The 26,907-nt window shown below is 51.7% G+C and overlaps 1 protein-coding gene across 1 annotated transcript; it reads right to left on the reverse strand.

Moving 5' to 3' along the window:
* Positions 1 to 26,100, reverse strand: LOC101538645 (caspase-6-like). Its single transcript, XM_055141906.1, has 8 exons — positions 26,089 to 26,100; positions 25,615 to 25,794; positions 13,319 to 13,380; positions 5,962 to 6,108; positions 4,598 to 4,674; positions 3,312 to 3,487; positions 2,018 to 2,174; positions 1 to 251 (listed from the first exon to the last, which is right to left on the reverse strand). The coding sequence occupies exons 1-8, from the start codon at positions 26,098 to 26,100 to the stop codon at positions 1 to 3; spliced, it is 1,062 nt and encodes a 353-aa protein (XP_054997881.1).
* Positions 26,101 to 26,907: the final 807 nt, after the last annotated feature.

Genomic DNA, 26,907 nt, shown 5'->3' on the forward strand with positions numbered 1-26,907 from the left:
TCACTGGGTGTCACTGTGTTGGAAGTGCAGCTTCTTGGTGAGCATGGAGGCGAAGCAGGGGATCTGCTTCTTGATCTTGGCGTCTTTTTCCTTGTCGATGTCCACGATGTCCACTTCGCGCTGGGACACCCTCATGTTGACCAGCGTGAGCAGTTCCGTGATCTCCAGGGTCCTGCCGTACCTACGCAGTACCTCACACAGATCCTGGATGTACCACGAGCCGGAATCAGTATTCCGGTATGAGAAATACCCTGAAGAGGCAAAGCACAGGGTCATGGTCGGGGGACGGAGAGCTCGCGGGGCTCCTTGGAGACGGTCAGACATGTCCCCGGACTATTCTCAGGGGCGAGAAGGTATTTACTCAAAACAGTGATGCTAGCTGCATCTGGACTAGCACTGAGAGCCAGGAAGGGGGTCCCTGCCTCAGGAGGGGGCCCAAGAAATGGTGAAGAAATTACACATGGGCACGTCACCCTGGGCCCAGCCGTCCGCTGCTGTTAAGGACACTGGGATGGCATCACCTGAGCAGGGCCCCCGTCTGAAGCAGACCCAGGAGACTTGACACCCAACAGCCCCCCACACTGCTGGCCACAGCGTGCTGACAGAGACACCACCCAAGGGCCATCAGGCCAGGGGACAACCCAACCTGGGCGAGGTCTCGCTCACTCCGCTGAAGCCCAGGCACAGGAGCACTCGCACCCGAGGGGCCCCAAACGGAGAGAAAGGGAAGAAACCTCAGAACCCGGAGGACCCCGACAGCAGCACGTCCCATGGGCGGACGGCAACCCTCCACGCTGGCCTGCGGGGAATTAAGACGCTTCCAGTCAGGAATCCTCACGTTTCAATTCTGACAACCTTCCTGCAGAGCGTTTGCTAGGCAGGCCAGAGGAATTCAGCCTTACAGGAAATCATAATCTTAAGTTCAAGTGGGAAAACTAAGTGTTGCTAGTTATGATGCAGTTCAATCTATGTTTGCCATTTGTAGTGCCGGTAGTGAAGGTCGATCGGAAAACTACAGCAGCCAAGGCCAGAAGAAGAAAAGGTGGGGAGTAAAATTGTGCTTTTCAGAAGAGTTAAAAATTGTTTTATGAACCTCATGGCAATCATAAAGAAAACTGAACCTCAATATTACCTGTCAGTTGATCGCTTTAGATGCAAATGGACTAACTCCAGAATTAACACCCTAAAGGGATCTAGAGAGCAGATGGAAGAAGAAACATGCAGAAACAGCAGAGACTACGGGAACAGTAAGAGCTAAATCTCTGAGAATACAGACTCGGAAAACATTTAGCGAGGCTGATCGGGAAAAAAGCACAAATCAGCAATGAAAGCGAAAGTGACGTAACCCAGATGGGGAAACATCTACAGGCTGAGAACTGGGAGAGTGATGAAAGGAACTGGAAACCCCAGGCCATCCCGGGGCTCACCTAGTCAAGTATGAAGTCATCCGAGCACTATCAAATGAGTCACTGAGGGTCTGCCACGGGGCAGGCTCAGGGGTGGTTGAGAAAACTGGAGTAAGGGTGGTGGGATTGGGGTTGGAACACTGAATGCCCATAACAAATCATCATGAACAAGTTTGTAAAGCACAGCGTTTATATAAGGCGTACGGAAAATTTTATTTTTACATATTGTATTTCTAATTCAGTGCTCTACACAGGATCTGCTATATTACTAGCCTTACTATACCGACAGTATCCCACCCACACAACAGCACTGGAAAGCTCCCGTGACATATTCGATATGCCAACAACATTAACAGCAAGTTTAACAATTTGATGTGAGACGTTACAGGGTGCCCGCTCGAGCAAATCGATGAACAACGGGAGGACAGTGCTACAGTGCTACCTACGTCAGTAATCAGTACATCACGCACAGAATAAGTAATTGCATCAGTACTGCATAAAAACACGGGCACCTATGGCCCCGTGGCCGTGGCCACTCACAAGGAGGGAGTCTCGTCATGGTGACGCTCAGGGACCCCACTCGAAGCCAGAGAACCCCCCGACACACGCACCTTCGGCCACCGAGTAGCACATGAGGAAGTCGGCCCCAGCAGGCAGCGTGTACACGGACGCTGAGTCCACCTGGGTCTCGTTGCTGTCGGGATGGCGGGTTGCGTCCACCTGCTCCATGGGCTGGACGGCCTCATCGTGCTTGTCACCGCGACATGCCTACGACACAGGCAGGAGCGGGGCTGATGGGGGCCCACTGAAGCAGGTGTGGCTCTGTGGGCCCCAGGGCCAGCTGGGGAAGCGCACGGCCCTCTGGCTTGGGGACAGCCTGAGAACCGCCATGTGGCCCTGACAGGTCGAGAGAAAAACAGTGTGGGCACCCTCGAGCTTCAGCAGATGCCGCCAACGGAGAGGCGCCAGAGCTTCGGAATTTCTTTTGAATCATCTAGGGTGTAAAACCGCGCCGAGATGTCCCCGGAGGAACCACGAGAAGACAAGTGGCGATGCAATAAGCAAAGGGTCATTATTGACTAGCTGGAGGTAGGGCTCTCGACGGCTCACGCACACAGCGGGAGGCTTCTTGGAACGAGCGGCCCTGTGTCTCAAAAGTGAGGGGCTTTTATACCATAGCATTATGTAACAGGGACTTTCCACAGACCACCTGGGCCGAGGTCTGAGGGCCTTTCCACTACTTGTCCTTAGCCGACTAGTTGTGAGTCTGAGTTGCTAAGGGTTGCGTAAGACTTCCATCAGTTCCATAGTGGTGACGAAGGGTTATTCCCCACCTGCATCTGATTGGTTATATACTGGGGACTTCCCTGTCTGTATCTGATTGGTAACCCTTAGTTGACCTCGCTGGCTCTCTCACTTCGGTGAAATCATGGCTCAATCCCAGGAATCTGCGCTCAATCCCAGGATTTCTGGAACCAAAACTGAGGGCTCGCTTCTTCTGACTTCTTTGCGAGCCTGTCATGGTACTGCTCTTGCCTGTCTATCTCTCTAGGGGGGTTGCTCAGGGACTTGCTCCAGCCCTCTCAGCTCAAATGAAGGGTAACGCATTCCTGGGCCAAGTGTGACCTGCCCACTGTCCCGAAGAGGAATACTCTAGAATGTTCCATTTAGCAAGGTGGAGCTGGGAATGGAGGTGGCCGGTAAGTTCCCCAGCCTTGGCTAGTCTTGCACCCTGGCTTCCATGGGGTTAAAGACAGAGACTCTTTATCGATTCTTTCTAGGATAGGTTGGGATTATGACCAGGGTTCAAGTTGCGACTCTCAGTGATGGCACGCCAAAACCTCTGAGCACCCGGAGAGTCCCTCTGGAAACTGTCAGTGCCCTCACTGTCGCTGGCCATCTCACCTGAATGATGAAGATCTTGGGCTTGCCCACCAGGCTCTTACACCTGTCGCCTTTGAAGAAGTCGGTCAGCATGGAAATTTCCACCATAGCATCGTAGGCGTAAATGTGATTGCCTTCGCCGTGGGTCAGGAAAACACAGAGAAAGCAGTCGGCGTCGATGTGGCTGGCGGTTGACGCTGATGTTCAGAGAGAAACAAGTGCTCGTTAGCTCTACCTAAGAGTCCAGTCGGCACCCCCGTGCTCCCTGCAGACACTCCTGAAGTGAATCCTGAGCACAGAGCCAGGAGTAAACCCTGAGCACTGTGCCAAAACAAACCAAACAACAAAAAACCCAGAATAATGAAAAAACTAAAGGGATCGGGGCTGTAGCAATAGCACAGTGGGTAGGGCATTTGCCTTGCACGTGGCCAACCCGGGTTCGATTCCCAGCATTCCATATGGTCCCCTGAGCACTGCCAGGGGTATTTCCTGAGTGCAGAGCCAGGAGGAAACCTTGTGCATCGCTGGGTGTGACCCAAAAAGAAAAAAAAAACACTAAAGGGATCATGGTGGCCATACCTCAGGTCCCAAAAATGTTACCGAGAATACAGTAATGAGAGATCACATTCATTCGTGTGACTTTTATGTGGTTAATCTCCAGTGAATTAGAAATTAAACTATCGCAGCCGTGTCTGCATGTGAAAAAAAAATAGTACCCAAGGTTTCATGTGGGGAGGACTTCTATGGGGAGCCCTGTTCAAGCACCCAGTGATTTTGGCAATAGAGCTGTTTTGTCATCTGCTACTTAGAATATTCTGGAAACAGCCTTTTTGTTTTTATTTGGTAAAACCCGGTGAGTGCTCAGCATCCAGAGGAGAATCCACAGCTCAGAACCCGGCCGTCTTCACAGGCGGATAAAAACAGGCAGAGAGGGGACGAGGTCTGAAGGGGGCTTCGTGATGTCAGAATCCCAAGAGCCAATGGGCAGGGCCTGCAGGCAGCTGGCCATCCCATGCCCAGCCCTGGCCAGCCTGGTGCCAGGGAGGTACTGTGATGTGGTCAGTCGTGTCCTCCTGACCGATGGTCTGAAGCAGCCTCAGCATTCCCATCCGGAGAGGCGGGCCAGCTGGGCATGTGCTGGACCTTAGTCGGCACTGGGGGCTGGAGGCTTTGCAAGGGTCCCTGATGTGGAGGAGGAACCCACTACCCAAGGCCTGGGTAAGACGGCGACAGACACGGACCATCGGCGTATCTTTCCAGAGCGGCCAGGCCGGGCTCTCGCCCCAGAATAGAGGCCGTCCACCTACCTTCATACATCTTGCACATTACTTCTTTTGCTTTGAGATTGTCGTAGTATTTCACCTCAAAACCTAGTTCCACGAGCCTCGGGGGCAACAAGAAGGCAACAACAAGAAGTTAGGGGCCACTCTGGTTGCCCCACAGCAAGGCTGGACAGAGGGAACGGACGCCCACTTACAGGACACACAAACTGACCCTCCAGGTCGGAGCCGTAGCACAGCGAGTGGGCGCCCACCTCCCTGGCCACCCAGAGGGACCCCCGAGCCCCAGCAGGAAGCCCTGGGCACAGCTGGGCGCCCCCCAAGCCAGACCAAACACACTGACTTTCCCCTCGGGAGAAACAGACGCCCAATGTGATACTGAGGGTTTTCTTTTTTTTTTTTTCTTTTTGGGTCACACCTGGCGATGCACAGGGGTTACTCCTGGCTCTGCACTCAAGAATTGCCCCTGGCCGTGCTCAGGGGACCATATGGGATGCTGGGATTTGAACCCGGGTCGGCCGCGTGCAAGGCAAACGCCCTACCCGCTGTGCTATCTTTTTGGGTCACACCCGGCGATGCACAGGGGTTACTCCTGGCTCTGCACTCAGGAATTAACCCTGGCGGTGCTCAGGGGACCATATGGGATGCTGGGAATCAAACCTGGGTTGGCCGAGTGCAAGGCAAACGCCCTACCCGCTGTACTATTGCTCCAGCCCCGATGCTGAGGGTTTTCACTGCTCACCCCAATCCTCTGGGGTTTCTCCCGGCTCAAGTGCCACCCTCGAGGTGCAGACACGTTTCTGACAATGCGTTAGACTGTGGATGTGCTGGCACAGGCCAGAATCCACTCTGGCGCCCTCGCTTGCTTTGTTTCTGTTTCTTAGGGACACCCAGCCAGGTGGTAGAGGGGGAACTCCAGCTGGTGCAAAACTCAGGCACTGCTTGCGAGGACCAGTGCGACAGCCTAGGGGCTAGGGTGCCCGCCTTGCACAGGGCTGACCCGAGCTCAGTCCCAGACACCCCACAGGGTCCCCCGCACACCACCAGGGGTGGTTCCGGCGTGAGAACCAGGACGCCACCAGGTGTGTCCCCCTACCCCCCGCCAAATATCCCCCACACATTCAGTGTTTAAACCAAACATGATTGTTCTGCAGACGTGGGTAAGGCACCTCCCTGGCCTCTGGGTTCTGGGGACCCCGCCAGTGAGTCTTGACCAGCAGGGCACAGGGGTCAGTGCCAGGACCCCCAGGTGATGCTCAGGGAAGCTGCTCGGACCCGCGGGACGCCAGAGCCAGCCCAGGTGAGGGGCATCGCCCCAGCTGGTGTCCGAGCTCCCAGCCTCCCGGCAGCCCTACGGGAGGACACGGCCCACGGGCACCCAGACACGGTACCTGGAATAGAGATTATCTCGGTCTATGCAGGTGCCCCCGCGGCGGCGCAGGCCCAGGAGACCGTGGAACTCCTCGTGGTTGAAGATCAAAGCGAGTCCCCGCTTCTTGTGGTTCATTTTGTACTCTTTTACCGGATGCATCACTTCACTGTGCACGTTTAAAGAAAACTGTCACTTGGTCCTCAAGGAGCTTCCTGGAGCGGGAACAGCCTCGCCTGGGCGTCCCAACATGTTACCTCACAGCGGGCAGAGTTCCAGGCGGGCTGAGGGGCTCCCCAAGCCCCCAAAGTGCGGCACGGACCAAATTAGTTTGGGAACAGATGGTCCAGCCACAGATCAGGCCGGCAGAGACTGTACTGGAGTACTGACCCTCACCCACCCTGCCCTTCCGCCCCCTGCACGCCTGCCTCTCCCCATTTTCCAAAACACCGCCCGTCACTGGGATCTGAGCTCGAGTCCTTTCCAAGTGGGGGCAGCGCGGCGACTTCAGGGCCAGCCGGCTGCCCGGTGCTGGCCCCAACACTCACAGCCCGGCTGCCCACAACAGAGATCGGGAAGGAACACGTCTCACCTCCCGGGGACGGCGTCTTTTTTTCCTTCATGTTCAGCTCCTCACCTACTTGGATAGAGTCAACCGTGGTGGTCATTTCACGCTGCCTGACAGCTGTAAAAAAAACAGGGAAAAAATAGGGGTTCCACAGGGTTCCAACTCCCACCCGCTAAGGCCCTTCTTTCAGGGAATCAGAGAACCCGAGTGCCTGGCTGGGAGGAAGGGCGGGGGAGGCCACCTAAGCAGGATGACCTCAGCAGGACGGAAGAGCTCCCAGACCATCCACACACCCCCTCCCGCCCATGCCTTGGCTAGAACCATAAGGGACAACGGGAAAAACGGTGATAGTGTCGCTCAGACACTCGGGGGTGCCGTGACGAGCCCCCAAGAGAACCATGAGGAGTGACAAGCCCCCAAGGGGGGAAACGCCCCGGAGCAGAGGGAGCCCTTCCTGGGACCTGGGCAGTGACGCCGGCCAGCAGAGAGGGCCGAGGGAGTGCAGTCTCGGGACCGGACGGGGACCAAGAATTAGACACAAAGTGTTGGGCCCTGAGGTCAGGGGATGGGACAGAGCCCAGAATGGGACACACACTGCCAATTCCTAGGAAAATGGCTGTTCGGTAATCAGCTTATATAAAGCCTATATAGGATGCTTAGAGTTCAGAGTCAGGGTCTTTGTCCAGATGCCACTGCGTTGGGTGAGACTCGGACCCTAGGCTGAGCTAGCACGAAAGGGGCCTTGGTTTGCAGCCTCAGGCTGTCTGGTCAACGTGCGAGCAGGACTCCCTCCCGGGACCTAACAGTCTAGGAACGCGCCCGCTCAGCTCCTTTCCCGGCGGAGGGACAGTCCTCACCTCACAGCTGGCAGGGAGAAATGAGTCAACACCGCAGGAGAGTGAGAAGCGCCTCTGGGGAAGGTGCCCAGCGGCCAGGGCCGGTCCTGCCCCACCCGGGCCCTCCTGGCCCCACCAGCAGCTCACAGCCTGTCCCTCCTCCTCCGCCCCAGCCCGGTCCCCTGCGGCCAGCGTGGCCAGTGAATCCCCCCTCAGACGCGTCCTCTCACAGGCCCCTAGCCCAGCTGGCACGCGTCCCTCTGCACACACCACACGGCACCGTCTCCATGGACCCTACCCACGGCCCCTGTCTTCCCCACCGTCACGGGCGTCCCTCTCCATGACCTCCCTCCTCACCCATTGCTCTTGGCGACGTCCCTTCCTCCGGCCCCGCACTCTGTGCCCACACGCTGACGTCCTGGCTGCCTCTCCACACCGCGCTGCCTGATTTATACTGTCCACACACCCTGCGCTGCTACCGAGGCCACTCCCAAAACATGCCCCATCACGGGCACGCCCAGGACTCCAGGCCCAGTGCTGGGAGAGACTGGGGTGAGGGGGGGGGGCAGCAGGGCAAAAGTGCCATTCACCAAACTCACCCGAGTCCTAGACCCTCCGGATGTGCTCAGTGAAACGTGCGTCCTAGATTAAAGAGACTTTCCCGTGTCAGAGCTTTGCTATTAGGGGCAAGTCCAACAGCGCTTAGAGTAACCCGGACTCCCACCTGCCACATACGTGCCCCAGCCATGAGCTGACGCCCTGCCCCCCCCCCCCCCGCTTTCCTGTCCCCAGGGAGGAGCGAGAGTTCTCAGGAACAGAGAGTTGTGTGCTCAGGTTATCTCAAATACCACCTTCCATCGGTGATCAGAATTTCAGGTGAGGGTCACTTCCAAGTAACTCCACAGAATTAGATTAAATGATATTCCAGGGGCCAGAGAACCAGGACAGCAGGTGGAGCACTTGCGCTACACTTGGCTGACCCAGGTTTGACCCTGGCATCCATATAGCTGCCTGAGCACCCGAGGGAATGATTCCTGAGTGCTGGCCACCAACCCCAGCCTGGCAGGCTCGGCCAGGCCGAAGGTCCCCTCTGTCCAGGTGATGCCTTACGCAGCACAGAACCGGATTTGACGTTTCCCTCAGTGATTTCAAAGCAATGTGGCCCCAGCAGGTCGGGAGAATAATGCTGTGGGCACCCTGGAGGTTCAGCAGAAGCCAACGACGAATAGGCACCTGAGCTTCGGAGTTTCCATTGAATTATTTAGCGTGTAAAACCGGGCCTAGTTCTCCCCAGAGGAACCACAGGAAGACCAGTGGCGATGCAACTACCACTTTCAGAGACGTGTCCTGTGATACCTGGATGAAAGCCCCCACCCCACCGCCACCACACCACTGCGCCAAGGTGCCCTTTCCTGTGAATGGCCTTCCTTAGCTTCACACATGGGCAGGAGAGTGAAAAGCGCCTCTGGGCACAAGTGCCCCAGGCCCAGGGCCGTTCCTGCCCCACACCGGGCACTCACAGGGCAGCCCTGCCCTGCACCTCACATCCTGTCTCTCCCCAGCCTGGTCCCCTGCGGCCAGCGCCCAGTGAATCCCCTACCCGCACACCTTCTCCTCAGACTTGGCCTCCGACAGGCCCCCACACCTGTCCTAAGGTGGCCGCTCCTGCCACTCAGGTGGGCCCCGGGATGCAGCGTCCCATGGGCGTCCCCTCTCCACGGCGGCTCTAGGCAGACCTCTCCAAGACTCCTGCCCGCCCCCCATCTCCTTCCTCACCCATTCTGCCCTGCCTGGGGGTGTTCTCCACACACTGTACACTGCAGCTTGGCTGTTGACTCAACACACCCTATAACAGTCAGGCACGCAACTTCGGCCCAGAAATGAGAGTGACCGAAGTGGCACTGGGGCGGCAGGGTCAACATGCCAGTCACCAAACTCGCCCGAGTCCCAGACCCTCCGATGTGCTTTGTGAAAAGTGCGGCTTAGATTGGAGCGACACTCCCGTGTCTGAGCTTTGCTGTTTGGGGCAAGTCCAAGCGCGCTTAGAGTTCCCCGGGCCCCCACCTGCCACATCTGTGCCCCAGCCCTGAGCTGACGCCCTGCCCCCCGCGCACCCCCTTTCCTGTCTCCAGGGAGGAGCGAGAGTTCTCAGGAACAGAGAGTTGTGTGCTCAGGTTGTCTCAAATACCACCTTCCATCGGTGATCAGAATTTCAGGTGAGGGTCACTTCCAAGGAACTCCGGAGAATTAGATTAAAATGATATTCCAGGGGTCAGAGAGCCAGGACAGGGGGCAGGGCACCTGCGCCACACGCGGCTCACCCGAGTTTGCCCCTGGCATGTCATATCGTTGCCTGAGCACCCGTGGGGATGATTCCTAAGTACTGGCCGCCAACCACAGCCTGGCAGGCTCTGGCTGGCCGAACGTCCCCTCTGTCCAGCCGACGTTTCGCTCAGCGATTTCTGACCCAGAAGTTCTGGTTCAAACAACAAGCCTTCCATGCACAGCGCCCGGACGAGCTTGGGGCTGTTATACCGTCAGTCAGCTGGCCCTGGGACACCCTGGCCTTTCAGCTCACAAACAAAAAATGCCAGAACTGAGGTTTTTGTTTTGCTTTGTTCAAATCTTGGGGCCAGAGGTAGTACAGCCTGCAGGGCATTAGCCTCGCACACAGCCGCCCTGGCTCGATGCCTGGCATCCCATGTGGCCCCCGGGCCCCAGCACGAGGCAGAGGGAAAGTTACTCCAACTGACACAAGGGCCAGTGAGGCACCCGAGGGGGCACCCAGGAAAGCCTCCCCCAGGCCTGTGCGTTGGCCAGGCGGCTTTTGCACATCCTGAGCCCTGGGAGCCCCGACGTCACCCGCTTCTCTCCTTTCTCCAGAGACCCAGGACGACCTCAGCCACCTGCTCCACTTCGAGGGCCTGCGGGAGCAGTGCTGTCAGCGGGAAATGGTTCACGATCACCCCCGGAGGTGTCCGCTTGACTCTTCCACCAGTATCTCTCTGTTACTAATAATTTTTTAATTGTTTTTTAGAATTTTATTGAATCACCGTGAGATAGTTATAAGCTTTCATGTTTGGGTTACAATCTCACAATGATCAAACACCCATCCCTCCACCAGCGCACATTCCCCACCACCAATATCCCCGGTATACCTCCTTTCCCCACCCTCCCCCTGCCTCCATATCAGACAATATTCCCTATACTCTCTCTCTGCTTTCGGGCGTTCTTTTTGGGCTTACAACACAGAAACGAAGAGGTCATCATGTTTGGTCCATTATCTACTTTTGGCTCACATCTCCCAACCCGACTGATTCCTCCAGTCATCATTTTCTTAGTGATCCCTTCTCTATTCCATCTGCCTTCTCCCCTCCACTCATGAAGCAGTCTTCCAGCTATGGGGTAATCCTCCTGGCCCTTGTATCTACTGTCCTTGGGTGTCAGCCTCATGTCATGTTATTCTACACAAATGAGTGCAGTCCTTCTATGTTTGTCTCTGTCTTTCTGACTCATTTCACTTAGCATGATACTCTCCATGTCTATCTATTTCTAAGCAAATTTCATGACTTCATCTCTCTCGTAACAGCTGCATAGTATTACACTGTGTAGATGTATCAAAGTTTCTTTTTTTTACTTTCAAACATAATAATGCATATTTTATTTATTTTTATTTTTTTTTAATTTTTTTACTGAGTCACCATGTAGAAAGTTACAAAGTTTTCAGGTTTATGTCTCAGTTATACAATGCTCGAACAAACAGGTTTCTTGGTTTCACATGAGAGACTAGTTTCCAGTCAGGTCTTTGCTGTTAGGGAGAAGTCCAGCATTGCTTAGAGTAACCCGGACTCCAGCCTGCCACGTACGTTCCCCAGCCCTGAGAGGACGCCCTGCCCCCCACTTTCCTGTCTCCAGGGAGGGGCGGCAGTTCTCAGGAACAGAGAGCTGTGTGCTCAGGTTTTCTCAAATACCGACTTCGGCATTGGTGATCACAATTTCAGGTGAGGGTCACTTCCAAAGAACTCCGGAGAATTAGATTAAAATGATATTCCAGGGTCCAGAAACCAGCACAGTGGGCAGGACAATTGCGCTACACGCGGCTGACCCGGGTTTGACCCTGGCATCCCATAGAGTTGCCTGAGCACCGGAGGGAATGATTCCTGAGTGCTGGCCGCCAACCCCTGCCTGGCAGGCTCTGTCCAGTGATGCCTACGCAGCACAGAACCTGACTTGATGTTTTCCTTAGCGATTTCTAAGCGGTGTGGCCCCGACACATCGAGAGAAACATGGTGTGGCCACCCTGCAGTTTCAGCAAAAGCCGCAGACGGACAGGCGCTGGAGCTTCGGAATTTCCTTTCAATTATTTAGGGTGTAAAACCGGGCCTAGATCTCCCCAGAGGAACCACACAAAGACAAGTGGCGATGCAACTCCCACTTTCATAGACGTGTCCTGTGATAGCTGGATGAAAGCCCCCACCCCACCGCCACCACACCACCGCGCCAAGGTGCCTTTTCCCGTGAACGACATACATTACCTCACATGGGCAGGAGAGTGAAAAGCGCCTCTGGGCACAAGTGCCCCAGGCCCAGGGCCGTTCCTGCCCCACACCGGGCACTCACAGGGCAGCCCTGCCCTGCACCTCACATCCTGTCTCTCCCCAGCCTGGTCCCGTGCGGCCAGCAGCCAGTGAATTCCCTGCCCGCACACCTGCTCCTCAGACAAGGCCTCCGTCTGGCCCCCACACCTGTCCTTAGGTGACCGCTCCTGCCACTCAGGTGGGCCCCGGGATGCAGCGTCCCATAGGCGTCCCCTCTCCATGGCGGCTCTAGGCAGACCTCTCCAAGACTCCTGCCCGCCCCCCATCTCCTTCCTCACCCATTCTGCCCTGCCTGGGGGTGTTCTCCACACACTGTACACTGCAGCTTGGCTGTTGACACACCACACCCTGTCAGAGTCAGGCACGCAACTTCGGGCCCAGAGATGAGAGTGACCGAAGTGGCACTGGCGCGGCAGGGTCAACATGCCAGTCACCAAACTCACCCGAGTCCCAGACCCTCCGATGTGCTTTGTGAAACGTGCGGACTAGATTTGAGCGACACTCCCGTGTCTGAGCTTTGCTGTTTGGGGCAAGTCCAAGCGCGCTTAGAGTTCCCCGGGCCCCCACCTGCCACATCCGTGCCCCAGCCCTGAGCTGACGCCCTGCCCCCCGCGCCCCCCCTTTCCTGTCTCCAGGGAGGAGCAACTGTTCTCAGGAACAGAGAGCTGTGTGCCCAGGTTTTCTGAAATACTGCCTTCCGCATTGGTGATCACAATTTCAGGTGTGGGTTACTTCCAAGGAACTCTGGAGAAGTAGATTAAAATGATAATCGAGGGGCCAGAGACCAGCACAACGGGCAGGACAACTTTGCTACACGTTGCTGACCCGGGTTTGACCCTGGCATCCCATAGAGTTGCCTGAGCACCGGCGGGAATGATTCAACATTGCGGGCCGCCAACCCCAGCCTGGCAGGCTCTGCCAGGCCGAACGTCCCCTCTGTCCAGCTGACGTTTCCCTCAGCGATTTCTGACCCAAAAGTTCTGGTTCAAACAACAAGCCTTCCATGCACAGCGTGCGGACGAGCTTGGGACCGTTATACCGTCAGTCAGCTGGTCCTGGGACACCCCGGCCCTTCAGCTCACAAAGAAAGAATGCCAGAACTGAGGTTTTTGTTTTTCTTTTTTCAAACCTTGGGGCAGAGCGGTAGTACAGCGTGCGGGGCGATTGCCTCACACACAGCCGCCCTGGTTCGATGCCCGTATCCCATGAGGCCCCCGGGCCCCAGCACGAGGCAGAGGGAAAGTTCCTCCAACTGACACACCTGCCAGCGAGGCACCCAGGGGAAGGGGGGCTCCAGCGCCAGGAAAGCCTCCCCCACGCCTGCGCGTTGGACAGGCGGCCTTTGCCCGTGCTGAGCCCTGGGAGCCCCGACGTCACCCGCTTCTCTCCTTCCTCCGCAGACCCAGGACGCCCTCAGCCACCTGCACCACTGCCAGCGCCTGCGGGAGCAGCAGCCGTCGGCGGGAAAGGGCTCGGAATCTCCCCGGAGGTGTCTGCTTGACTCTCCCTCCGGTCTCTGTCTGTTACTAATGATTTTTAAATGCTTACACAGCACCGGTTTCTTGCTCTCACATGAGGGGTGTGGGTTGTGGCTCCCGGCCAGAGAGGAATCGCAAACGGTCAGTGGGTTCTGATGCCCCTGCTGGCGCCCACTCCTGAGCGCGACCCGCCCTCGTCTGAGCTGGCACAGGGGAGCGGAGCCGAGGCTGCTCCTGGACCTGGGAGCCGGGACTCGGGGGTTATTCTGCCCGGGACAGGCGCTGGGCACCGTAACCAGCACTGTCGACCAAACCCTCAGCCCACCACACTGCGGGGTTGAAGGGCTGGGCGTCATGTGATTGGACTTTCTTCAAAGCCAAGACCCTCTATAAAATATGTGTGTATTTGGGAATGAAGTGAATAACCATCAGCCTCTGCAGGATTTTGTTTCTCCGGGGTGACCGTTCCTACCCACTCAGGGTGGACCCTGCATGCAGCATCTGCACACACGCTGAAGGGCTGCCTGGCCACTCGGCCCACGCCGTCCCTGGACATCCCTCTCCACACGTGCCACCTGGGGCTCTTCCCGTGCACACAGCCGCTCACCCAGACCAGCAAGCTATATAGTGAGCTGCTTTACAATCCTGGCTCTTAGGTCCTAGTCAGACAGCCTGGCTCTCTGATTCTAACAGAGGCTGGTAGCAAGGTTGCCACTGTGGTCACCATTTGTTTCTCAATAGCCTATGCCTGTAACAAAAGGACATGTCAATCTGCATTTGTATGTGGGTCCTGACACCATTTCCTCCCAGCAGAAAGGTGTAAGTAGTAGCTGCTAGTAGAATAAACTCTCTCTTCCTTCTTGCTGCTCTCTCTGTCTGTCTGTTCATTCGGCTGCGTCCCCTTCTCAGTCCCACAAAGCGTCCTCCCTGCTGGTCAGGACGGACCCCCACACCTGGCGCCCAGCGTGGGGCAATAGGGGACTACCAAACGCCCGGTCAGGTTCACGTCGGCCGACAAACTCACGAAGAAGGTGAGTAACTCTGAGGGTCGCCTCTCTCTTGGCGCACACCCTGGTATGGGAGCGGGCTCGAATATAGTCTCGTCACGCCCTGGTATGGAACTGGGCTCAAATACAGTCTCATGTTAAGGATGAGACGGTCACTGGCGGAAAGGCTTGAATTCCCCTCTCCTGTGTGTGTGTGTGTGTGTCTGTGTGTGTGTGTGAGTGGTTGTGCAGTCTTGGGCGTCCTCGTCCTTGTATAGTTTCTGTGGCTCCAGTCACTGGTGGAAGGCTTGAATCCCTTTGTCCTGTGTTTACGGAGTCCGATTGGGCTGTCTGCAATTCCACGAGGAACATAAGTTCCACACCGGCCAGACATGCATCTGAGTGGTTTGTTATGATTGTCCCCGTTCCCCCCCACCCCCCGTCGCCCTGCTTCGACCAGGGAAGAAACACGCAACTCAGAGAGATCCTTCTTGCTGCGATTTATTCAGGGACTTTCCATTGAAGGGGGAAGAAACGGGAACAAGGGGGAACGAGGAGGAGGAGAGAGGGACGAAAGAGGAGGCAACTCTAGCCAGGTGACTTACCCCATTATATACCTCTCCTTGCCTGCTTACGCCCACGTGTCTGCAGCTGATAGGCTAGTTACAGCTTATGGGCGTGGCAAGACATCCTGTTTCCTTATTAGGAGTTGTTTTCCCAAGCACACAGGTGTTGTTTACGAAGAACGGTGCAATTTACAAGCAGGGTGCAATTTACAAGCACAGTGCAACTGTTGTTACAAAGCACGGTCCCGTGGAGGCTCTCCACAGTTGCCCCTTTTTGTTTTAGAACAGCAAGTCTGCGTAGAGACCTTGGCCCCCTTGGCCTTACCCGTCATTGGGAGCCCTCTCGCTTGTAGGTCCCTGTCTTAGGTTGGTCCAAGGGTCAGGTGGGGTATAGTGCACCCTTTCAAACTCCTCAACTACAGGAGGTCCTCTGCAGTTAAAGGCTCTCAGCTGCATAATACTTTTGCTACATCCGGCTAGACCTGATTGTTCTAAGCGAGATTATTGTTTCAGAGTTGCAAGCCAAAGCTGCGGGGATTGCTGTGTCTCCAGGGCCGCGAGTGCCTGTAAATACCACGCCTTTGTAAATAGTTATTCTTGCTGCATTTTGTATAGACACCAGGCAAAAACCAAAGCAGCGAGAAGCAATAGGGATAGTACTGCTCCCACCCCCGCCCACTCTGATAAAATGGCGGGGACTTCTACTCTGGTCTTATTAAGACGGGTAAGGAAGGGGATAATCTATGCATAGGCATCAGAGCAGGCCCTGTTGTAGCAATGGCCCAGGAAGCTGCTTCTTCAGCTCGTCTTGTCACAGGAATCAAGCTGAGCAGGAGCACAGGTTTCCACATCTTGGTCAACTGGGGGTGCGGTCTTCCGTGTCAGGCGTTCAGGAATCCACACTGGTTCTGCCCTGTCCTGTGGAAAAACACAAACAGAACCCCTGGCCCAGGTTAACACGGGGTCCGGGCCGTGCCAGTCACCAGAAAGGATATCCTTCCATTTAACATATCCTTGGCACACAGGGATCTTTGAAGAATGCCTGTCTGCAGGGGAAGTGCCCTTATCATCAATAATCAAAAAATTTAGAGTTCTCGAGGGGGCCGTCCCAGGCCAACTCCCCCTTTTTGTTTTATCAAGCATGCTTTAAGGGTGGAATGGGCATGCTCAACGATGCCCTGCCCTTGTGGGTTATACAGGAGACCGTGAGATAAAGAGACTCCCATCAGGGCACAAAATTCGGTGAAATTTGCAGAGGTGTATGCCGGACTGTTACCTGTTTTTAGTTGGGCTGGGATGCCCCAGGTTGCCCATGCTTCAAGGCACTGAGAGATAACATTTGTGGACCGCTCTCCAGGAAGGGGAGTGGCATGAATGATACCGGAGCTCGTGTCCACGGATACATGGAGATATTTGAGCCTGCCAAATTCTGAGAAATGTGTAACATCCATTTGCCAAATGCGTGAAGGCACAAGACCACGAGGGTTTATGCCCATGGAGGGGGTAGGAAGAAAAGGGACACAGTGTGGACAATGTAAAACAATTGCCTGAGCTTCCTGCTCGAGGGATTTGAAACCTATGTTGAAGGGTTCGAGATGAAACATGAAAACGGTCATAAAAATTTTTTGCTAATTGTAAAGGGGACTGAATAACAAAACAAGATGGTCTAGTGAGTGCATCAACACAAGCATTGCCTTCTGCTAAGGGACCTGGAAGTCCTGTGTGCGAGCGGATATATGTGACAAAAAATGGTTTTTCACGGGTCCAAAGAATTTGCTGTAAAGCAGATAACAAGGAGGCTATCGAGCTGGAGGCCTTTATAGGTCCTGCCACCTCGAGTGAGCAAAGAGCATTTACAACATATCGTGAATCAGAGATCAAATTGAAAGCAAAGGGGCAATGCTCAAACACTGTCAAGACATTGCGGAGTTCCACAACTTGAGGGGACGTAGTTGGAAATTGCATACGAATAGGATCCTGACCCTCTATCATATAAGCCCCCCAGCCTGTACTTGAACCATCAGTATAGATGTTTGGAACATCCCGAAGGGGTACATAAGAGGTGACTTTGGGGATAATTACCGGATGGGTTTTAAAGGTCATTAGTGGATATTTGGGATAATGATTATCAATAATGTTGGGAAAAGAAAATCGGAGAATCGCCCAATCATCATGTAAGTTACACAAAGAAACTATTTGAGTGGAATTATAGGGGGTTATAAGAGTATCTGGAAGCCCTCCAAAGTATTGCAAGCAGTCCTGAATACCAATCATAGCCAAACAGGCTACAGCTGCATGGAATAATTCCATGGCTTTTGCCGGAGAGATCCTAGGATGAATCCACAGAAGGGGTCCCTCCTGCCATAGGACTGCAGTAGGCTGCCCATATGTTGGAAGCACACAAAGCAAAATGGGAAACTCAGGCTGCACGTGTGTATTGCTAGCAGAGGTAAGAGCTTGCTCAATTTTGCAAATTCCATTAGGAAAGTGCGCCAGTCCAAGTATTGTCTGGGCGTCAACACCGCTCTAGCCACCTGTTGCCAATCATTTGGGGTCATACAATATCTGAATAAGCCTTCTACCTTTATTTTAAAACCTAGGGGCTCGTGACATCGCTGCCAATCACCATCTTCAAAAACAGGATAAGTCAACTGCAACTCTCGCCTAACTTCTGCCCAGAGTCCGGGTTTTGCGAAAGAAAGCCCGCCTCCCGCTTTGTTAAGATAAGGGGGCGGATCATCCTCAGAGCCCTTTAGCGGCAAGTATCGGTCACTATCATGTGTCGCAGCTTCCTCCTCAATAGGGGGGTCAGAATCCCCATTAGCCCGTCCCTGCTGAAATTGACGTAGCGAGGGATAAAGAGACGGACGGGTCACAGATGGTTCTCGGGGCCTTCCTCTCTTTTCTGGGGCGCGTCCCTGCATAAGCGGAGTTCCCCCAGAGGCCTCGCTTTTCACGTCTGAACCCTCCTCTAGCTCAGAGGCTATAATTCCATGACGGTTGCCTCTGTCCAACGGTTCCTCCCTTGTCTCTTCTAACACTTCCTGTCCCGGTTGTATGGCCTTACCAACCTTCTGATCCACTAAACTTCTAACTTATTAAAAGCGAAAGGGGGGTCGAGTTAGAGAAACAGCCTATCAGTGACCCTTTCCTTTCTGTACTTTTATTTTCGTCGAGTTAGCAGAAACAGCCTACCAGTGAAGATAGCCACTGGTGAAAGGCTTGAATCTCTTTGTAGCAGAAAGAGCCTACCAGTGAAGACAGTCACTGATGGTAGGCTTGAATTTCTTTGTCCTCTGTTCTCATTTCTTTCTAGTTGGCAGAAACAGCCTCCCAGTGAAGACAGTCACTGGTGGAAGGTTGAATCCCTTTGTCCTGTGTTTTCATTTCTGTCGAGTTGGCAGAAACAGCCTACCAGTGACCCTTTCTTTTCTCTTCTTGCTTTATGGCCTGCTTATCCTCTGTTTCCAAGGCTCCCTCAGTCTGTGGGGATGAGGCCACCCCCATGCAGGGGGCTGACTCCTCAAATTCTACTACTATAGACTCTCACCATCCTGCTCCCCTATATGAACCCTCCCGAGCAGCGGCGCCTCTGAGACTTTATCCCGTGATTTCTGGCATCCCCGATCCCTCCCCTCCGAAACCTGAATCCCTGCCCCGGAAAAGGGCATGATGACTTTAGAAATCAACGGGAAGGACATTTCGGGTCTGACAGACACTGGTGCAGATGTAACAATCATTGCCAAAAAAGACTGGCCAAAAGAGTGGCCCCTCACCCCCTTTCTGACTCACCTTCAGGGTATAGGCCAACCCCAAAACCCTATGTTAAGTTCGTCCCCGCTTGATTGGCGCACCAAGAAGGGCAAATCCGGGACTCTACGCCCTTATGTTCTGCCTGGGCTCCCTGTCAATCTCTGGGGCCGGGATATTCTCTCACAAATGGACCTCTTACTAATTGACAGGCCGCCAAGTTGTTACTGCAGGAACAACTCACATAGGGGCACATAGAACCCACGTCTTCCCCCTGGAACACACCCATTTATTTTATAAAAAAGAAAAACGTCAGTTGGCGACTGCTACAGGATCTGTGAGCAGTAAATAAAACCATGGTCATTTTCGGGGCGCTTCAACCTGGACTGCCATCCCCAGCAGCCATTCCTTCAGAAATATGTAAGACGGTACTCGATTTAAAAAACTGCTTTTTCTCAATTCCCTTGCATCCTGATGTTCACCCCCGCTTTGCCTTTAGTTTGCTAGCTATTAATTAGAAAGAGCCCAATGTACATTGGAGCAACACCATTGTCAGGGGGATAAGACCAAAGATAATGTGGACGTCCGTAGGGCAGGTTCAGGAATCTCAGTGTGAATGTGGTGAGTGGGGTGCGCACCCGTGTGAAAGAAGGACCAGTCCGAGCGAGTGCAGAAGTGTGCTTTGTGCATGTGCCCTTAGTGTGTGTATTTGTCTCATTATCTTTCTCTTAGTTCTGCTTATTATTATTCAGCAGAGAAGGCAGGAAAATGTAATATTATGTGGTTAAGTGTTTAATAATATCAGGAATGAAAAAGTATATCACTAAGGTAGCCTATCCCCAAGTCTGATAAAAAGATACTAGTTCCCCGCCTCAGAACTAGTCTTGACCCAGAAAGAAAAATGCTAGCATCTGACCACCTTAGGTTTCAACAGTTTTGGAAAGGTTTTGCTGGCTTATATCAACAAAAGCCATTTCTTGACCCGCCCTTAACTGTTAAGGTCAAAGAGACCTCGAGCAGATCTCTACCTGGGGAGGCGCAAAGAGAGGAACGAGACCGAGGCAACTCTTTCTGCAAAAGCACGGGGTTAATTCAAGCCAACATGCTGGGACCCTGTAACTACAGAGCCGAGGGTCCCGACCCCAAAACCAAACAGTTTTTGTACCCTTTTGGAAGAAAAAAAGGGAAATCACACGTATTAGATCAATGAAAATTACACATATCAAAGAAAATCACACCTATTGGATCAAAGGAAAACCATACCTATAGAAAAAAGGAAAACCACACCTATTTCACTTAATATGCTAATTTCAACATTTGTTGACTGTAGCAAATGTTTGCATACAGTTCCTAGGGCAGTTTGTGGACCCATTTGGTGACAGTTTCCTGCCCGGTGGTAGGCGAGGAAACATCTTTCTAAGCAGCCAAACAGTTACAAAGGCAAATTTAACCCTTAACCTGCCCTCCTCTTCATTAACAACCAGGAAACTGGCTGATCAGGCTGAGAAACAGGGGAGCAATGTTCCCAATCGGCCGACAGGGCTAAACTTTGCCCTGGGGACTGATCCTTCCTTTCTCAGTCTATCAGATTTCTCCCTGCCATTTCTGAAGGGTCAGATCGATAGATCAACTGCAGGTGTGTGCACATGTACGTGTGGAGTTTTTAGTGAACTTATTGTCTGTCCGTCTGTCTGTCTGTCTGTCTGTGGAACACTCGAGTGTTAGAGCTAGTTTGAAGTCAGTAATTCTTAGACCTGGGCAAACAAACTCAAGGGAGGTCAGAGTGATATGTAGCCCAGCAATTTAAAAGATCTAGGTATCTTTAGAACTTGTTAGATCAGGTTTAAACAAAGATTTCTAATCAGAATGTGGCGCCTACAAAGAAATTGAAATTCTCAATCTAGATTTTTTATCAGAAGAACATTAATGGTTATTAACAGTTGTAACTCTTTTGAAATTCATAATCTGCACTATCTAGGAAAAGCTTAGGAAGTAGCGCCTAAAACTAAAGTGAAATAAAAATTCAGAGGATGCAAGGCTTTATCTTACAAGCCTCAGCCAATTTTAATGAGGAATTTAGTTGTTTTTTCAAGCAACAGAGGTACAGAAACCCTCAAAATAAACAAAGTTTTCTTATGTTTCCATAAACATTGACAGTCCAGATGTTTTTTCTATGCTATTATCTAAGTTTGGTTAATATATATAAATGTGTGTATAAATATATATATATGTATATATATACCCAAAGGGCTCTTTCTGTGCTTGAAAGCATGTTTGTATTGTAGAATTGTTAAAGTTAGAAATCTCATGCTTTGAACTAAAGTACAAAAACTATCAAAATTGAGTCAAAGAAATTTTTACCGTGTTTCACAAAAATTGATGGTCCAAAGGTCTTATGCCATTATACCAATGTATATATTTGTATCTGCACTGGATTAGAATTATTTGACCTACAGAATCTTGTGAGTTGAAATAACTGTGATCTATGAAAATAGGTTCAAAGAGTAATGCTTCAGTTTAAAATATTATTTTCTAGAGTTGCAAAATTGGTTGCAAAACTTATCCTACCAGTGTTTTATTTGATCTGAGATTTTTTGATAAAGCTACTTAGCTCAGGGTTATAAGGGGTTAATTTCAGTTGTCACCTTGAGAGTTTTTAAAGATTTTTCCCTGATTCTGCCCATCCCCCTGCATTCCCAGCTCAGCAAGCTCTGCCTCAGTCAGACTGGATATGCAGACCCTCCCTAACCTCAACAGTGAATTCTAATCACACTTTTGCCCAGCAGATAAGACTTGCTAATTTAGTTTCTTAACTCTTCCAGGTATCTGGTTCTTGCAACTTTGTAAATGGAAAGGGCTTGGGAAACAATTGATTTTTATATTTGCATTAAAATCTGACAAACACACAACAAAGGAAATAGTCGGAAACCTCCTTGTAGGAGGAAAAGTCTCTGCTTATATTTTAACAGATGACAGACCTACTAATACATTCTGGATCCTGCTACGGCCTCATCTGGAGTAAAATTCATCCAACCCTCCAAACTTCAGCCCAGAGCAGATCTCAGCTGGAAGTCACAAGAAAATCTGAAGAAGACTCAGCAAAAACAGAACCCGCATGGGGAAGCACAGGCTCAATTGGCCTGAGGACTTAGTCTGGGACTTACAGTATCAATGTAATCCTGATGCTCAGAGAACTTTGTGCACAAGCGTGAAATCCTTACTGTTTCATGGTGATCTATGAGTGTTCCAAAGATGTCTTTGGTTAATTTCTAATGTAAAGTGAACTTTCGCCCAGTGAATATGTTGTAAGAACTTTAGTTGTTTAAAACTTTTGAAAATCTATAGAACTGATGGAATGCTTTTTGAATGGTACTGCAGAGTAGTTTTGTCATGTTAAATGAGATGATTGGTAACCAGTGTCCAAATTTAGGAGATCATGTTGTACTAAATTCAGTAAAAATAAGAGTTTAAACTCGTGGGATGACTATAAGGAATATAGATGTATGTCTTAAGTCAGAAAGATAACGGATGTAGATATTGTCAGTGGGAAAAAGAAAGGGAATCCTGTTCAAGTGAAGCTGACTTTGAAATGGGTTGAAGGAAGGTTACAGGACAGAATGAATATAAAGGAATGTGTAGAAGGTTTGAGGTTGTGTTTGAAGGAAAGAAACTTGATCAAACTGTATTGTTATAAGAAACTCACATGAAGTGGAGCAAGGAAAGCATGTTTAACAAATTGTGCTGGCAAAACTGGATGGCTACATGCAAAAAAATGGGCTTAGACCTCCATCTATCACCATGTACAAAAATCAGATCAAAATGGATTAAAGACCTCAACATCAGACCAGAATCCCTAAGGTACATTGAAGATAAGGTCGGCAAAACCCTCCACGACATTGAAGCCAAAGGTATCTTCAAAGCTGACACGCCACTGGCCAAGCAATTGAAAACAAAGATAAATAAATGGGACTATCTCAAACTAAGAAGCTTCGGCAACTCAAAAGAAACAGTGACCAAAATACAAAGACAATCCACAGAATGGGAAAGGATATTTATGCAGTACCCATCCGATAAAGGGTTGATAACAAGGATATACAATGCACTGGTTGAACTCCACAAGAAGAAAACTGCCAACCCGATCAAAAAATGGGGTGATGAAATGAACAGAAACTTTCCCAAAGAAGAAATCCGAATGGCTGAGAGGCACATGAGAAAATGTTCAACATCACGAATCATCAGGGATATGCAGATCAAAACAACCATGAGATATCATCTCACACCACAGAGACTGGCCCACATCCCAAAAAACAAAAGCAACCGGTGTTGGCGTGGATGTGGGGAGAAAGGGACTCTCCTTCACTGCTGGTGGGAATGCCGACTGATTCAGCCCTTTTGGAAAACAATATGGACGATTCTCAAAATGTTAGAAATTGAGCTCCCATTTGACCCAGCAATACCACTCCTGGGAATATATCCCGGAGAGGCAAAAAGGTATAGTAGAGATGACATCTGCATTTCCATGTTCATTGCCGCTCTGTTCTGAATAGCCACAATATGGAAAAAACCAGAGTGCCCGAAAACAGACGATTGGCTAAAGAAACTCTGGTATATTTACACAATGGAATGCTATGTAGCTGTCAGAAAACATGAAGTCATGAAATTTGCATATAAGTGGATCCACATGGAAAGCATCATGCTGAGTGAAATGAGTCAGAAAGAAAGAGACAGATATAGAAAGATCGCACTCATATGTCGAATATAAACTAGCTGAGAGGTACAAGCTTACAATGTTGCGATTCCTGACAGACGTTTCTCGGGACTTAGTTACTAAAATACTAAATTACAGAAATCCAAAATTATGCTGCTGCTAGTGCGGCCTCCTGATCTCATATCTCTTCATTCTCAGCAATGGAAAACAAATTACCAAATGCTTTCTTTTCAGCAGATCGACTTTAGGGGGGGGAGAAACTCCAAATCAATAATAGTGAATTTTTTGTTGAAATATTGAATGTAATCAAAGTAAAGTGAAAGTAAAGTTACACTTGCGGGGTGGGGGACTTGGGGAGGTGGGGGGAAGGAGGGAGGTATATCGTGATTCTTGGTGGTGGAATATGTGCACTGGTGAAGGGATGTGTGTTTGAGCATTGTATAACTGAGACTTAAACCTGAAAGCTTTGTAACTTTCCACATGGTGAATCAATAAAAGAATTTAAAAAAAGAACTCACATGCAGAATTGTTCTACTACCTTTTGGTAAGATCTATGGAAGATATTGGATGGAGTATCCAGACTCCTGTTACAGTGCTCTTAGATCATGGAAAATCAATGTTTTTAACATGGAACTAAATGAATTTTTTGTGAATGTCACTGTACTTCCCTGAATCCTCTACTGTGAAGGAGATTCTTTATCCCCACAGGTAACCCATCATCCCACTCAGAAGAGGGAGGTGATATCCACTCTAACCATAGCCACGGTGTTTGGAACTCGACTGGCAGGAGCTGGGACTGGTATCAATTCACTCACAACTCAGTGGGGTGAATCCTCATCCCTTCGAACAGCTACTGATGAGGACCTGGAGAGGATCAAAACCTCCATCAGTCATCTCGAGACATCCCCCAGTTCCTGTCTGAGGTGGGGGTGCAGAGAGGAGAGGACTGGACTTATTATTGTTGCAACAGGGGAGGATTATGTGCTGCCCTAGGGGAGGAATGCTGTTTTAATGCTGTTTTTAATGCTGTTCAAACAGGAGTGGTCCGCGATTCCATGACTAAGCTCAGAGTAGGACTTAAGATTACTTACTCCCCTTGTTGGGTCCCCTGTCAGCTGTATCATTGTTAGTTACTGTTGGCCCTTTGTGTTTTTAATCAAATCTTGGCCCTTATTAGACAGCAAATTCAGCAATTAGAAGCCAAGCCTATACAGGTTCATTATCATTGGCTTGATTTGCAGGATGCTCACACCTCTGTTCAGACTCATAGCTCATCTTCCCCCAGTTCTCTTCCTTAAAGGATGCCGGGCTCCCAAGGATTTCTTCTAGTGGATCAGTTTGCCAGGCAAAGCACTGCGAGGGAGGGCTGATACCCGGGCCCGGCTCCCTGTGAGGTATTCCGGTATAGCACAGAGGTTACTCCAAGACCAGGGACTGATGGGGCCTGTGAGGAACTCCCTGCATAGACCCGATCATCCCTTCCCTCCTCTCCCTGCAAAAAATGGAGTCTTTTTGTCACAAGGGATACCAGACAATGCCTCCCCTGACCACTTTTAATTTAAAACAAAACAGGGGGAGATGTAGGGAGCCACTTCACAAGCCTGGCTCTTATGTCCTAGTCAGACAGCCTGGCTCTCTGATTCTAACAGAGGCCACTATGGTTGCCATTTGTTTCTCAATAGCCTATGCCTGTAACGAAAGGACATGTCAATCTGCATTTGTATGTGGGTCCAGACACCATTTCCCCCCAGCAGAAAGGTATAAGTAGTAGCTGCTAGTAGAATAAACTCTCTCTTCCTTCTTGCTGCTCTCTGCATCTGCATCTGTCAGCTGTGTCCCCTTCTCAGTCCCACAAAGGGTCTTCCCTGCTGGTCAGGACGGACCCCCACATGCAGCATCTGCAAACACGTTAAAGGGCTGCCTGGCCACAGGGCCCACGCCGTCCCGGAACATCCCTCTCCGCACGTGACACCTGGGGCTCTTCCCATGCACACAGCCGCTCACCCAGATCAGCAACCTACGCTGCCCAGAGGTTCTGGGACATTCCCTGACCCGCACACCGCACCCAGCCCACACAGCACACGACCCTATGCACGCACCACACGGCACTGTCTCCTTGGACCCTACCCACGGCCCCTGTCTTCCCACCGTCACGGGCATACCCTCTCCATGGCTCCTTCCTCACCCCATTGCTCTTGGCGACGTCCCTTCCTCTGGCCCCGTGATCCGTGCCCGCACGCTCCCGGCACAGCTTCCTCTCCACACCGTGCTGCCTGGGGAATACTTCCCACACACCATGGCCTGCTGCCATGGCCACTCTGGCACCAAGACCCATCATGGGCACGTCCAGGACTCCAGCGCAGTGCTGGGAGTGACCAGGGTAAGGGGGGGGGGTGGCAGGGCCAAAGTGCCACTCACCAAACTCACGAAAGTCCTAGACCCTCCGATGTGATCAGTGAAACGTGCCTCCTAGACTTAAGAGACTTTCCCTGAGCTTTGCTGTTTTGTGACAAGTCCAAGAGCACTTGAGTTCCCCGGGCTCCTACCTGCCACGTTCGTGCCCCAGCCCCGAACTGACGCCCTGCCCCCACTTTCCTGTCTCCAGGGAGGATCGACTGTTCTCAGGAACAGAGTTGAGTGCTCAGGTTATCTCAAATACCGGCTTCCGCATTGGTGATCAGAATTTCAGGAGAGAGTCACTTCCAAGTAACTCCTGATAATTTGATTTCAGTGATATTCCAGGGGGGCTGGAGTGATAACACAGGGGGTAGGTCGACTCACACACAGCCAACCTGGGTTTGATTCCCAGCATCCCATATTGTCCTCTGAGCACTGCCAGGAATGATTCCTCAGTGCAAAATCAGGAGTGACTCCTGAGCATAGCCGGTGTGACCGAAAAAGCAAAGTGCATACATATATATATATATATGTATATATATATATATATATATATATACATCCCAAGGGCCAGAGAACGAGCACAGCTGGCAGGGCACTTGTGTTACACGCGGTGGACCTGGTTTTGATCCTGGCATCCCATATAGCTGCCTGAGCACCCGCAGGAATGATTCCTGAGTGCTGGCCGCCAACCCCAGCCTGGCAGGGTGACAGACACTGGTGCAGGTCAGACCCGACCTTGCAGAGCGGCTCAGAAGCAAAGCCTCGCAAGGGGGAGTGTCCGGGCAACGTGGGCCAGAACAGGCTGTGAGCCAGCACCGGTGTTTGGCCCTGAGCCTCCCTCAGCCTCCTGGACACAAGAGCCCCAGACACAGACACTGTCACAGACGCTTAGCAAGTCACCCAACTGCAGCGTCCAGCACTGACCGGGACTGGACCAGGGCAGAGCAGAGAAGGAGCGGGGATGGCCAAGGATGCTGAGCTTCTGTGACTGGACTTTCTGGTAAACCGAGACCCTCTATAAACTATGTCTGAATCTGGGAATAAAGGGAACAGCCATCACCTGCTCCTGGACCACGTG

The sequence above is a fragment of the Sorex araneus genome, chromosome 6 (assembly GCF_027595985.1).
Source record: "Sorex araneus isolate mSorAra2 chromosome 6, mSorAra2.pri, whole genome shotgun sequence".
NCBI lineage: Eukaryota > Metazoa > Chordata > Mammalia > Eulipotyphla > Soricidae > Sorex > Sorex araneus.

Coding starts and splice junctions, on each gene's coding strand:
- LOC101538645 (XM_055141906.1), bottom strand. Junction 6,109..13,318: donor CGGAGGAAGGAGAGAAGCGG/GTGACGTCGGGG, acceptor AAACGTGCACAG/TGAAGTGATGCATCCGGTAA. Junction 2,175..3,311: donor CCAAGATCTTCATCATTCAG/GTGAGATGGCCA, acceptor CCTGTGTCGTAG/GCATGTCGCGGTGACAAGCA.